This window comes from Diachasma alloeum, unplaced genomic scaffold (assembly GCF_001412515.2).
Source record: "Diachasma alloeum isolate Michigan unplaced genomic scaffold, Dall2.0 Dall_scaffold_00336, whole genome shotgun sequence".
NCBI classification, from domain to species: Eukaryota; Metazoa; Arthropoda; class Insecta; order Hymenoptera; family Braconidae; genus Diachasma; species Diachasma alloeum.
This window is the reverse complement of record NW_021680475.1, coordinates 812,516-826,618: the sequence shown is the minus strand read 5'-3', so window position 1 is coordinate 826,618 and position 14,103 is coordinate 812,516. Positions and strand designations below refer to the sequence as shown.

At 42.2% G+C, this 14,103-nt stretch overlaps 1 protein-coding gene across 1 annotated transcript in view; it reads left to right on the top strand.

Moving 5' to 3' along the window:
* Window positions 1-1,024: 1,024 nt before the first annotated feature.
* Window positions 1,025-14,103, top strand: part of LOC107040506 (ankyrin repeat domain-containing protein SOWAHB) — a gene marked incomplete in the record, with an annotated part of 115,781 nt that continues 102,702 nt past the window's right edge. Inside the window, 6 exon segments of the mRNA XM_015260621.1 lie at window positions 1,025-1,151; window positions 1,380-1,441; window positions 3,041-3,511; window positions 4,031-4,171; window positions 12,550-12,585; window positions 12,671-12,775. Coding sequence (XP_015116107.1) covers window positions 1,025-1,151; window positions 1,380-1,441; window positions 3,041-3,511; window positions 4,031-4,171; window positions 12,550-12,585; window positions 12,671-12,775 — 942 coding nt within the window.

Genomic DNA, 14,103 nt, shown 5'->3' with positions numbered 1-14,103 from the left:
TTGGACTTTTAGGCACGCGGAGCGTGCCGAAAAGTTCACTTTTCGTCACAGCGTGATGAAAAGTAATTTTTCCTCTCAGCGTATATGAACCTCTAAGGGGCTAGCGAACTGTGTAGGCGTGCTTAGCTTTGGGAAGTTCAGTAGCACTGAACGTAGTCACTAAGTGGAGTGGTGGCGACGAGGGAACATCTCGAAAAGAACGATGGTTGAGCCTTTGCAAAGGAAAAGAGCATTGGAAATAAAAATGCTGCGAAAAGTAAAAACGAAAATAAAAAGCATCTGGAAAAATAGAAAGACAGGATAATGGGAAATAATGAAAAAAATACTCGGTTTCTGGGGAAAAAAAATTATGCTTTGCCTCAAATGTCCCATCCATGTCCAAAAATGAAATACTATTTTCTCTCCGAAAACCCACATTGTACATCAATTTTTCTTCTGATTGTCTTCTTCGTGTAGAAGTTTGCATCTAGAAGAGGGAAAACAGAGCTGTGAGCTAACGTTCATTCAAATGATATGAAATACCCGAATGAATCGTTGATGTCGAGGGAGTCATGACGAAAGCATTCTCAATGAATGAAACAATTCTTAATGGAACTGTAGAGTGAGAACACAGATAATGACGATGAGTGCGATTTTTCCAGACGGCTATTACAGTTACGGTAAAAGGCTTTCAATAAATCCTCGTGCTCGTCGTGTCAACGTGAGTGAATGAAATAGAGAGGATTTAACGATTTTACTCTGCATGTCCGAATGGACCATACAATATCCCCGAGAGATGAAATAAAATCCCGAATATTCGACCATCCACAATATTCGATACTCAACCCTAGATTTTTGATTGATAACAGTCGTAAAAATCCTTTTAGTTCTCATTTAAAATTCACGCGAAATATAGTTTCCCTTCATGGGTTGTTGGAGCATTTCAAATAGCTTGCGGAGATCCAGAGCCCGTTGTTATCGACAGCGCTGGAACGATCGAATCCCGCCGCTAGTGCCGCGATAGTCGTTGAACACAGTGTCCAACATGGCGACGCCCAGTGAGTTGTCCCTAGAGGAGATACGTAAATATTTATTGGATAACGGTGGCTCAGCGCGAAATCACGACCTAGTGAAACATTTCAAGAGCTTCCTCACTGATCCCGAGACACGAGGTATGCACCCACTTCCCCGAAATTCGTTTTTCCACGGCTGTCGTTTTATTTATAATACGTTAGCCCAGTGTCAGTGCATAACGTGTCTGTGTGGCGTGACGGGTGACCTCAGCGGATGATTCAACGGGAAAAATATTAATATAAATAATCACATTAATTCATCGTCACCATGCGTCTCTGAACATCCTCGAGAAATAAAAAGCAAAATCGTAAATATTTTATTTTCAGTTGAGGCACGGAATAAGTTCAAGGAGTACGTAAACACTCTGGCGACTATCAAAAATGAGGAGGTAAGTGTGTATGAGTGTGCAGGCGGCTCGAGCCAGCGAGTCGGTCTGACAGGACGACTTGTTGCGCCTGGAGATGCCTTGATAGCGATGTTGCCACGTTTGAAAAAACTCGCGGGAGTTTAAACACAAAAAAAATTTCATCAACTCATAATAACGATTTTTATTTGAGAATAATTTTTTATGTCAATAATGAAATGGTGCAATGCAAGATGTGTATTTTTCATATTCCGTGGGATATTGAGTGATCTTGATCATGAATGATTTTATATCGCAATGTTAAAAAACATTGTTTGTTATAGACTGTCCTAACTAAAGGAAAATTCGTTTGACATTTTTTCCTGTAATTATGGGATTTGAGATGATTGCACAATTGGAGAAGAATTTTAATTTTGACTCATTACGGTTTATTAAAAGGCTATTGATTAGAAAACTTGGTAAAATTGAAGGTATCAAGTGGTCTGAGGCAAAGACGGAAATTTCATTCCATATTACAGAATAATATTGAAGAACAGTACTTTCTGAAATATCTCAAACATGATCTTCATCGAATAAATTGCTCCGGAACTCGACCCGTAAATACTAAAAAGTCTTCACATTTTGTAATGAAAATTTACTGTCTTTTTAATGATTGAGAACCTTCTACCTCGTCAGCATCTTCAATGAGTTGAATTCTGGTTGAATTAAGAGTAATATTTTTAATTTTGAGTCTAATATTTTCTATTTCACTGCAACAATTAATGTGTCAGTTTTCGACTCTCTTTGTGTAAACTTTCCTCAGACCGTTTTAGGACTTTTTTCAGTCATTGAAGAGTGAATAGAGCTTTGGAAGCTTCGTATTGCGCACTTGAAATTTACTTTACGCACGCTCTTAAACTTGACGCATTCTTGTACAAAATCAACCACATTACGCCCACTACCGTTTCCGAACAGTGAATTCGGCAGGTACCATAAAAAATAGGACGTGTTACACGTGCGTGTGAAAAAGTGGAACTTTGCGCACTAGTAACATAATAGGAAATTTTGTGATACCAGCCTGAAAAGTGCTTTTTTTCGAAACGGTTTAGTGTGCGTAAAGCGGTTGTTTTCTGCACAACGTGCCTAAAGTTCACTAGTGTGCATAAAGTTACACAGAAGACGGGAGTTTATATAGCGTTCCACATCTTGTGACGCCACAGGATAATCTTGGATAGGATTTTTGCGTAGCTAACCAAAGAAATTCTCGATATTCGTTTACAAGAGAAAAATAAATAAATGAATAAAATGAAAAAATTCACTTCTTCACGCACTAGCAACACAGCATAATATTTCTTGAAGCGCTCACTTTTCTTATTTTCAAATAATATATTTTGATACGAGTGCCTAAAACTGTTTTTTGACCCGTGGGAGGTGTGTAGCGCTCGTCGAAGTCGAGTGCTATCCTCTCACGGTTCAAAGAACACTTCCCGCGAGTGTCGAACTCTATTTTTCATCATGATGTGTGGAAAGTGGGATTTTGCGCACACGGAGCATGCGTAAAATTGCGCTCTACCCACAAGTGTTGAAAAGCATATTCTTGATTCGATGACCACCCTGTGAATGAGTTGTTCATTCTTTCGACAGGGGGAAAAATTCCTGGTCCTTAAGAAAAAGTATCGCCATAGCCTAGACGAATTAGCATCACCAATGTATTCTCACCTGGGACCCGGTTCTCCTCTGGCAACCCCGGATATCCACACTGCCACTTCACCCCTTCGTGATCCACCCCCGTATCGACCACCCCCTCCTGCTCCTCTGAGTCCCACACATTCTATTGACGCACCCTCGCCCGTGTCCTATCGTTCACCCCCAGAGGAGCTCTATGCAACTGTGAATAAACCGAATAGAGCACCCCCAGTGCCGGTGCACAATTTACCGGGTCCAGGGTCTCCCTATCGTCAAAACTCCATGTTCGATGAGACTTCACCAGAGATGGAGGATCCATCATCCCCTCCTGTCCCTCCAAGACGAAAAAGTCAGGACAAACTGAAACTAGAGAATAAAGAGAACGTTAACAATGAGAAGGGAAAAAACAGTCAGGAAACTTCAATCAAGGTAAATCACATTTTCTACTTTCTATAATTCTTCCTCTCCTTCTGTAGTTTTTTTTTCTCAGCTCCGTAGATAGTGGTAGTACACAATTTGCACGTTTTTACTTCACGACAGCATCTGTGTCATTCTCCGTATGCCCCGATTTCCATGCAAATGAAAAGGGGGAACCCCAGGACGACAGTAAAGAGAGCTCTAGCGCGTCGTGAAGTGAATTGTATGCTTTTCTCAGAGTATGCTAATACCCCCATCAACGTTTATATCACCCCAGTGTAACGTCAATTATTACGTGCCTATTAGTGCTTGCGGTGTGAAAGTATTAGTATGAACAATCAGTCTTTGTAGTCGTTAAACTTCACCTCTCATCATGTCTCGTTGTTGCATCCTGGCTGGACTCTTACATCTATCAAGATTCTAAAACTCTAGGTTTCATTCACTACTGACACTGTAGACTGGAATGTACTGGTGAAGGTTGATTGAATCATTAACCGCACATACCCGAATGATTGTTATTGACAAATCCAGGAGGACGAGCCGACAGGAGGAAGCGGAGAATTGCCAAGTGTTCGTGAACGAATGCAGCGATTCAACCGGATGGCAAGTGAGACTGATCTTCACGGTCGTCCAAACGGTATTACATCACCAGTCAAGAAACGCTCCGACAAGGTACAGTGACCCATCATAAAGATATCAAATACGTTAAAAAAAGATTGACTTGGAACACCCAGTGACATAAGCCCATTTCGGGGAAACGAGGAAGGAAGGAATAGAGGATGCCACTTGGTACCTGATCATGCATAACCAATGAATTACTGAGAATACCGATTGGTTGGCTTTACCGGTGATCATTTGTTTGTTTCAATCTTAAAATAACGTACACTCACCAACACTTGACTCTCATTCGTTAATTTTTCCATTGCCCATCCTTTACCGTCAAACTTCTCTCTCTTTTTTTTCTTACATGCATCGATGCAAAACTGTTTATCGTTTGGCAAACGCACTGTTCATCGCATTTGAATATCCTGCTGGTATCTCGCTTACCGATCAGGATGTCTTGTGGCTGTGTCGCCGTAAATCATAATTAGCCAGGGAGTTTTAAAATTAAAAGTCGATCCACAAGAGGTCCTCCTCCTTTACCAAAGAGGGGGTTTTATAAACATTGATTCTGCAACCGGATGCTCAATCATAATTCAAATGAGTTTATACTGAGTTCGGCCGATTAAAAGATGCCGAAAGCATGTACTCTAAAACGGAAGAGAAATCGGCATCGCATACAGCTCATAAAATTATTCCTTCCGACGTGGCTACAGCTCCAAAAAAAATTTTTATTCGAATCTCATTTTTCTTGCTTCAATGCTTTCCTTGTCTGTGCCGTGAGCTTCTTCAGCCGAAAAAGGGAAGCCCTTTCATATACCGTATACATCGGATTAATTCTCATTTTCTTTCCTTGGAAAGAGTCGAGCCGACAGTTCTCCGGACATCCTCTTGCACTCGTGTGGCGCCGCCTGACACTTCTTTCCAAAAATAATTATTATTCAGTATGGTGAGTTTGTCATTCAGTCCTGTGGCATCCTCAATGAGTCAACTGAGGGAATGCTGTCGCGTGCCGACTTCTTTCCCCCGAAGACGTGACCAATCGATTGACGCCGTTACATGGCTGATTAAACAACTGTAAAACTAGATTCTGCATTAACTCGGGGGAAGGTACTTTTGTGAAACCATGTAAGCCCTTTTTGCAAAAGTAAATTTCGTCATTTTCGTGGAAACCCTGAGGCTTTTTCCTAATTAAGATCACGCGTGTTCTCGCGAAGGAGCCCCCTTTTCTTGCTGCTTCCCTTGTCAAGAGTGTAACACTGGGGTCTAGATGAACGAGGCATCCAGAGAGTGAAGTACCAACTGTGTAAAACTCCCATCTCTCCAGGTCCAACTCTTCACCACCCCTCTCAGTTCGCCCACTGACAAACTTGTGAATTCCCGTATAGTTTCAGCATACATTAAGAAGGACGAAACTTGGGTGAGGTAGTATAGCCCTTGGCAAAGCTCAAGGCGTACTAGTGAAGATGGGGCTATATCGTGAGGTGGAAGGGTAGTCGACGTTAGAGACGAAGGACGCAGGGTGTAAACCGCACAAAGTAATCTTACAGAATGTATATGCAAAGAGGGTTGAGAATGGTGGAAGACGTCGCGCTACACTGGAGTGAAGGAGCATATACGGAGGGGTGGAAGAAACCGAGTGGTGGATGAGGGGACACAGCTTGCGTGATCCTGAGACGACATCCTCTCAACAACTTTCAGCATTGGTTAAATTATGTGCGTGTCTGCTAACGGTAGCATATTTCGAAAGAGAATAGACAGGCTTAGAAAAATGAAACTACATTTTTGGATGCTATATTCATTCATAAAACCCCTAGGAGAGGAATCTATGATGAATGAGTTGAAAATTTTTGGGTCTCTATCACATGACGAGGATATTTTTCTTGAATCTCGATACAGCCACAAAACGGGTTTCTTCTTTTTGTGTTGGTTTACCCAAGAGTGGGCGTTTAGAGAGCTCGCAGTATGGGTCGCTATCTTTGCAGCCAAATCTAGCCACTCAAGATTAGTATATGTGTTTGTTTGATATTTTTTATTTCCCCCTTTCAAAGTTTATCCTTTTCGGCTGTGTGCATCAGCGCTGGACTTGCGCTTGAGCGAGCGTAAACTTTACGAGGGCGTATCATTATTTATTTAGGAAATATATTTCAGTCATTATTCAAGCTCGCGACATGGGGCATACCATGGACGGAAGCACCTGGCCGTGAAGGTTTTTCATGAATTGTGTTTCTGCTGCGCCCAAGTTTTTAAGGTGTCCAAGAGGGAGATACCAGGGAGAGAGCCATCCATTGGGGGGGTCCACTCTATTAAAAACACCCGAAGGAGATACGTTAGATAGGTTAAACCACTGGTGTCCTCTTTTGTTGTTTCACAGATTAAAGAGTTTTATTTCTCCGAGGGTAATTCTGATAATGTAGTACGGTAGGTGAGACCAATTTGTTAAATGATAAGTTAAAGAATTCCACGTGGAATTTTTATCCTGTCGTCGAGTACTAACTCCAATGTACTAATGTACTAATGTTCCCGGTACTAATCAACATCGATCGATCTGAAGAATAGTACCAGGCGCGAACCCTCACTTTCACAATGATGTTTCTTCACCAGTTTATAACCCTTTTCTGACCTCGACCCCAACGATGAAATACTAGTTTCTTTTTCCTCTGAGTGACTGTAGGCCTGACGAGCCTTGGCATGACGTCTGGACACGACATTAGGGCCTGGATGAGACACGATAGTGTCACCGGGTAGCTGGCAAAAGCCAACTGGGCGTGGGCGTCTCGTTAAGGATCCCAACGACATTCCAACTCTCAGTCCCAACCGAGAATATCACTTCTTCATTCAGATTGATCCATTTTATTCTCCACATGACTTGCCTCGACGACTAAAAGGACATTCATTATTTCCACTCAGTAAATCAATCGTTGGACGAGGAATTTCTCGCTCCCAGATATATCGACGGAGATGAAAATCATGGCTTAATCGCTTCCTAAACGGCCTTTCGAAGTATTTGTATGATATTTGTAGAAACTAATGACACAACTGATCCACGAGCGCAAAACTCCCAGACTCTCTCGATACCGATCACGATCCGATCTTAGGGGGATAATCTTTTGGTAAACGGTTGCTCTCTGTGGTCAACCCATATACATACGCATACACATATTTGAATCGCAGAGGGCGAGTCTGAAGACTTTACCTTTATCAGAGATCTGTGAATCGCGCAGTGAGCGGCTATTTGTATTCATAAGTCCACGGGAGGTCGCCGCTCTTCGTTTCACGTTTGTGGTTCGTCGTCCACTATTCCCCCCTCCGATACCTCTCTCAACCAAATACTTATTCCCTTCCTATTCTCATCCTCGTTTAGCTGCATACAAATCATCATTCTCCATTCCATTTTCTCCAACTTAAAAGCCATATGCAACGGCGATTCTATATTCATACGGGATGGGCCCACCGTGAGAGGGTGCACATCAGGGCTCAGGAGTGAGCACCACGTGGATGACAAGGAGGGCAACGTCATTCGGCATGACGGGGCCCGTTATGCCCCGGGTTGTACACTCGTAACTTCTCGCTGAGAAGTCTCAACGCACACCTCTACCTTTGCCTCGTTATACGCAGGAGAATGTGACCAGTCATCGGGTTATTTAATTTTTCGTAGCACCCCCACTGCGCGTGTTTGCTCAGCCCTGCTGTGAACACAAATTACCTCACGACCGAATCACTTGGACTCTTTACTTCTGCTTCTCACTATGAGATGAGCTCATTGTGAGCCAACAAATGCCCGCCAAATGGCCACATTAAACCAAGTACCAGTCTGTCAATATTGATTAGCATTGCCGAGATCCCCAAGTGCAGTGTACACTTGATGAACGGATAACCCAAGAAAGAGTATATCAATGGTAGTAATTGAAAATTGTCGTCCTCCCTCTGGTGTACGTGCGGAAGACATTGAACCAGAATGATCATGGCGTCGATTGTCTAGGCAAGGCGCCTCTTGTATACCTTCATCCCCTAACGCTATCTATATGCTAATCCAGTGGAGATGGTACCCACAGATTACACCTCGGAATTAGCCATGGGAGCGAGGTATCAGGGCTGCACAGTCAGACCACTGTGGGCCTCTACATACCTTTATCCCCGCCTCGAAGGAGCTTTCGCTTCAAGTGGTGTGTTACCTTCTTTCATAAACACCCACGCGTATTCTTATCCATGACTCGAAGATTTGGCTTCGTTAAAATTAAATCCCCAGGGGCAATAGGGGATCAGGAAAAATTTGTTAATTCGAATAAAAAACAGTAATTTTCGTACTGTTATGGGGAATTCGACTCGATAGCATTGATAGACAAACTACAGGTACATGACGGTGGAAATGGTAATGGTCGAGTGCAAATAATCCAGTGAATTATAGGAGCATCGCGATATGATCGCGGTACGATGCGTATGAGAGAGGGCCTGCGAGGGGCGCCAGAGTGGTACATGCTATGTACGAATATTCCTGTCACCCGTTTGGAAAACCAGGAGGGGGGTGTGGGGGGACAGAGTGACTGGGGGGAATGGGTTGGAAGAGGCGTGCGTGTAGTTTGCTCCATGTTCCCCATCCGGAGCAAACTCTGGTTTGCCTCCGCAGTTGGGTATATCCAGGAAAATACGACTAGCCAGCTATGAATCACCATTCACCACCAAACTAATAATCGAGTTGCTGGCTAATTCCAACCAATTCTCGTCCTCGTTTCCTGTCTGTCCCATGCGGTTTGAATTATCGTACAAGTCGCGCCTAATCTTTCCATCCAAATTGTCATCAGAATCCACTGATGAAGCCATCAACCGGCTTTTCCTGTTTAATAATCAAGTCGGAAAAAGAAAATCCTCAGTAAATTGATTGGGAAAATCATTGGATGTAAGTAATCCCCGGGGGCGAAAGAGAAAGACATTTCGTATAGGCATTATGGCGGTCGTTGGGAGGCGTCGCCGAAACCGAACGCTGAATCACCCACCGAGAGTTTTCCTGTCACTGACAGTACTGCTCGCGAGGAAGGCCCAGCACCACCAGCTCCGGGGGCTTGCGAATTGCCTCGTCCGCCACCGAAATGAATGCGCGAACGCCCATTAGGGGAATAAATCAGGCCAACGTTATCCGCAGATCGCATAATCGATCTCGCATACCTACCCAAGCTAATCCCAGTGTTCTTCATTCCTTCTCTATTCCACCGCTTGACTCCGTACTCTTATCCTCACGCAACTCTTTGTTCTTACCTCATCTCCCACCTACCGGAGGCTCCACTCTGTCTCTCTGGCCATTCGTTTCCTTCCTTCTAGCTAATGAAATCTTCCACTCTCGGGCTGTGAATCAATTTAACGAATTATTCTCCGCTTCTTTTGCTCTGTTTTTGCAGTGTCGTTCATTCTTTTTGGCCGGTATGAGCGGTCAAGCTGTCAAGGTTTTCCTCACCTTACATTGAGAAGTGTATGTTTGCTTATAATTTGACTTGTCGTATCGTGAATGTTCACTTGCAATTATGGTGGGTATGGATGGCCCCCAGGTTATAATAAAGCTAATTCCGGGGAGCTCTCGAGTCAGCTCGTGCCGCAACATGTTTTGCCTCTTGTACCAAAACCCCACCATATTCAAACCAATACGTCCTGTGTACACTCCTGACCAGTTTCAACTACCCCAATTTCTCCCTCTCTCATATCTCTCTCTCTCTCTCTCTCTCTCTCTCTCTCTCTCTCTCTTTCTCTCTTTTACAGCACTGCGTATCGCAGACGAATATATGTATTTATACTTGGCGCTTCACCCCAAGAGACGCACGGACTGTGTGCGTAGCTTATTAAAACATTTCCCATATCCCTCGAGTATCAACACCACCAGCCTCCTGGATATGATAATAGGAGGAATGAAGAGTTCGACTTTTCGTGTTTTCTTTGACACGTGCCATTGGAATCGGACGCGTGCCTTAAATTAGTCGAGTGGCCGGGAGTGGTCCTTGTTGATACAAACCTCGAGGACAATCCACAGAGTGCCCATTAAGATTTCAAGTGTCCCGCTCTCTCGGCTATATGACAAAAAAAAACTTTCTCTCATGCGCACACAGATGTAGCATATTTAATTCGCCTGGAGGAGGCGATGAGTGTCTGTTGCCCAAGAGCCCATAAAGCCATGTCAGGACAAAAGTTTTTTAAGAGGTCCTGGAAAAGTTTGACGGGGGAGAGAGGGCAGAGGAACATATTGGGTGTTTGATGCACCGTGAGAAAGTTTTAAATGCTCTGTCAGATGTGTTCACATCGATCATGAGTATTTGGGATTTGAAAGGACTGAAATGTCTGGTAACTGTTGGTTAATAAATTTTTGAAATGACAATAATAATTCCGTGCAAAATAAAATACTTCACGTTGGAGGTCCCATTTTGCTTTGAAGCTCCTGTACCTCGAAGAGAGAAACGAAAACTTTCATAAAAATAACGACAACTCATAATATTCAAAAAAAAATATTCAATCGAGAAATTTCATTACGAAAAAATTTAATACGTGAACAAGCGAAGAGACCATTTACACCTGCGCAGGGGCAGAGGGACATATCGAGGTTTCGGTGCAGCATGAGAAAGTTTTAAATGCCCCGTCAGATGTGTTTTGAAATCGATCATGAGTATTTGAGATTTGAAGAGAGTAAAATGTCTGGAGTTGATTATTGATTAATCGATTTTTTCAATGACAATAATCTCATGTAAAATAAATACTTCAGATTGGAGGTCCCTTCTTGCTCTGCACCTCTTGTACCTCTTCGAAGAGAGAAAGAAAAACTTTTGTAATAATAACGGCAACTCGCGTCAATATTAAAAAAAAATTATTCGATCAAAAAATTTTGTTACGAAAAAAATTAATACGTGAACATGCGAAGTTGGACAAGCGAAGAGATACCATTTTCATCTAAGAGAGGTCAGAAGGACATATTGAATTTTTGCTGCCGCGTGAGAAAGCTTCAAATGCTCTGTCTAATGGGTTCAAATCGATCATGGGTCTTTGGGATTTGAAGACAACTCAAATGTCTGGGTTTCATAATTGTTTAATCAATTGCTGAAATCATAACAATAATTTCATGCAAAACAAATTCTTCGCGCTGGAGTTCCCTTCTTGTTGTGAGGCTCCTGTACCTCCTTCAAGAAAAAAACAAAAACTTTCATGAAAATAACGGCAACTCACGTCAATATTTAAAAAAAATTATTCAATCAAAAAATTTTATTACGGAAAAAATTAGTACGTGAACACGCTAAGTTGGACAAGCGAACAGCCCATTTCCACCTGTGAGAGAGCACAGGGACATATTGAATTTTCGATGCAACGTGAGAAAGTTTTAAATACTCCGTTTAATGATTTAATGATTAATTAATCGATTTTTGCAATGACAATAATAATTTCATGCAAAACATACTTAGCGTTGAAGGTTCCCTCTTGTTCTGAGTCTCCTGTACCTCCTCGAAATGAGGAACAAACCTGTCATAAAAATAACGGCAACTCACGTCTATATTCAAAAGAAATTATTCAATTGAGAAATTTCATTACGAAAAAAATTAATACGTGAACATGCGAAGTTGGACAAGGAAAGAGATACCATTCTACCTGCGAGAGAGTAGAGAGACATATTGAGTTTTCGGTGAGGCGTGAGAAAATTTTAAATGCTCTGTCAGAACCTGGTAGGAGATGAGGAACGGCCGAGGGTAAGCCAAGGATGGCCCAGTGCTGGCTAGCATCGAGCCACCCTCAGCCAATCTTGGCCCATTCCACATCTGCTACCAGGGGATGTATGAAATTATGCATATTTCGGAGTTAGAAAGACTCAAATATCAGGATTTAATTAATGGTCAATAAATTTTTGGCAAAAACAATTTCCTGCAAAACCAACACTTCACGTTGGAGGTCCCTTTTTATTCTTGGCTCCTGTACCTCCTCGAAGACAGAAACAAAAACCTTCATGAAAATAACGGCAACTCAGGTCGATACTTATAAAAAATTATTCAATCGAGAAATTTCATTACGAAAAAATTAGTACGTGAACACGTGAGGTTGAACAAGCGGAGAGACACCATCTCCATCTGCATTAATGGCTGCAAGGTAAAGAGAAATCAGATGGATAAAGATATATCGTGGCTTGATGGTACCTAATAATGACTCGACTAAAAGATGAGTCAAATTTTGTGATAAGTCATGGTCGATTGGAGACGCCAAGTGTGTCGATATGGTCGCCCTCCTGCGGCGTTCCGTTGCCGTGACGAGTGAAAATACAAACAGTTTAACGGGGATGAATAGTCGTTTACCCGTGATGCGGATCACGGCTCAGCTCCACCTCTATCCTTCAATATCCCCCTTTTTTCGTGATTTTTTTTATGATTTTTATTGTGTGACGCCAATTTCACGGGAAATTGATTGAATGTCTTTTCGTTTTTTTTGCTCGACAGGGAACGGACGAGGATGACAGCGCTTCTGTGGCTTCGGTGAGTCTTCTATTTTGGCTGGTGAATTTGTTGATTGTTGTTACAAATTGATGTATTGATGATTAATTACGAAATCTTCGATCAGCAACTGGATGGGAAGTCGAGAGAATGGCTGGTGAGAGCGGCACAGGGAGAGTACCAGGCGCTTGCGAAACTCGCTGCTGAGGAGCCACGTTTAACCCGACTCAAGGTACAGATAAATATTACAGGATAATAAATACGTTTAATAAGTGGATTAATAAATCCCGGTGTGACTGGCCATTAATAAGAGGATTGGAATGAAAGGGGGGAATGCCTAGGTGTGTTAAACCCCTTCTGACAATATTTCGCTGGTAATTTCCAGTACACATACGGAGGTTATTACACACGCGCTGGAGTACACTGGCGTTGATGATGCCGATGTACACCCCGTGGTACGTTATAATAACCGAGGAACGAAATATAATTACTGGGGGTATGCGGTGGCTTAACGTCAAACGTTCAGGGCCGAGTGTTCTCTGATAATTTGACACCTGCGGTGTGGTTAATTCACAGTTTTCGAGGGCTGGACTCGATGACAGGTCAATAAATCTGAAATATCGGTGCTGGGAGAGCGGATAACTTGTTGTGCAAACAAGGGAATAACACCTTTGTAGACGAAAGTTAAAATCTGAAATAGTGTTGTCAATGCGAGGATAGTTTCTCTGTTTGGAGAAATTAATACGACTACTGTTACACTGTTGAAATTGACGGTATACTTCTTGAACATTTTTATCAAGTCACAGTTTCACTGAAATTTCAGGGGATTTCGATATTAAAAAGTCACAATTTTATGAGAGAATCCATAGAAACTGTAAATTTCAGTTCAATTATTCTATGGAAATGAATAGAAATAACCCGGCTGTGTGGCGCACTTGGTAGCAGCATGAGATTCACAACCTCAAGCTCCCAGGTTCGAGCCCCGGCCGGGCCAAAATTCCACACCAATTTTTCATCACAATTTTCCACATAATATTCAACTGAAAATTCAACACAATTTTCAAACCGAATATTCCACGAAATTTTTAAGGCCGTGACTATTCGCACCATTGTGTGAATCACTCCCGTACACTCCATACACTCCACGCATGCGTGAAGGTTGTATGTTTCACGCAGCCGAATTTTCATACTGCTGTGTATTACACGCAGTTGAAGTTTCATACTACTGTGTGTTTCACGCAGTTGAAGTTTAATACTACTGTGTGTTTATACACACAGGAGTGTGAAATACACAGGAGTATCTGAATACGACTGCGTGAAACACACAGGTGTATAAAAATACAACTGCGTGATACACACAGGCAAAAATTTATTTTAAAAAAAGTCCTAACTAGCAAATGTTTTTTATTAGCTCGCAATTTTTTTCAAAACTACTTCAATGAGGAAAAAAATAAAAATTTGGAATATCTATACATGGGGGGCTAATTGATCGGGTCTCATAGTTTCCGAGATAATCGCGAAAAACGAAAGTGCCAAAAAAAATTAATTTAATTCATCTTG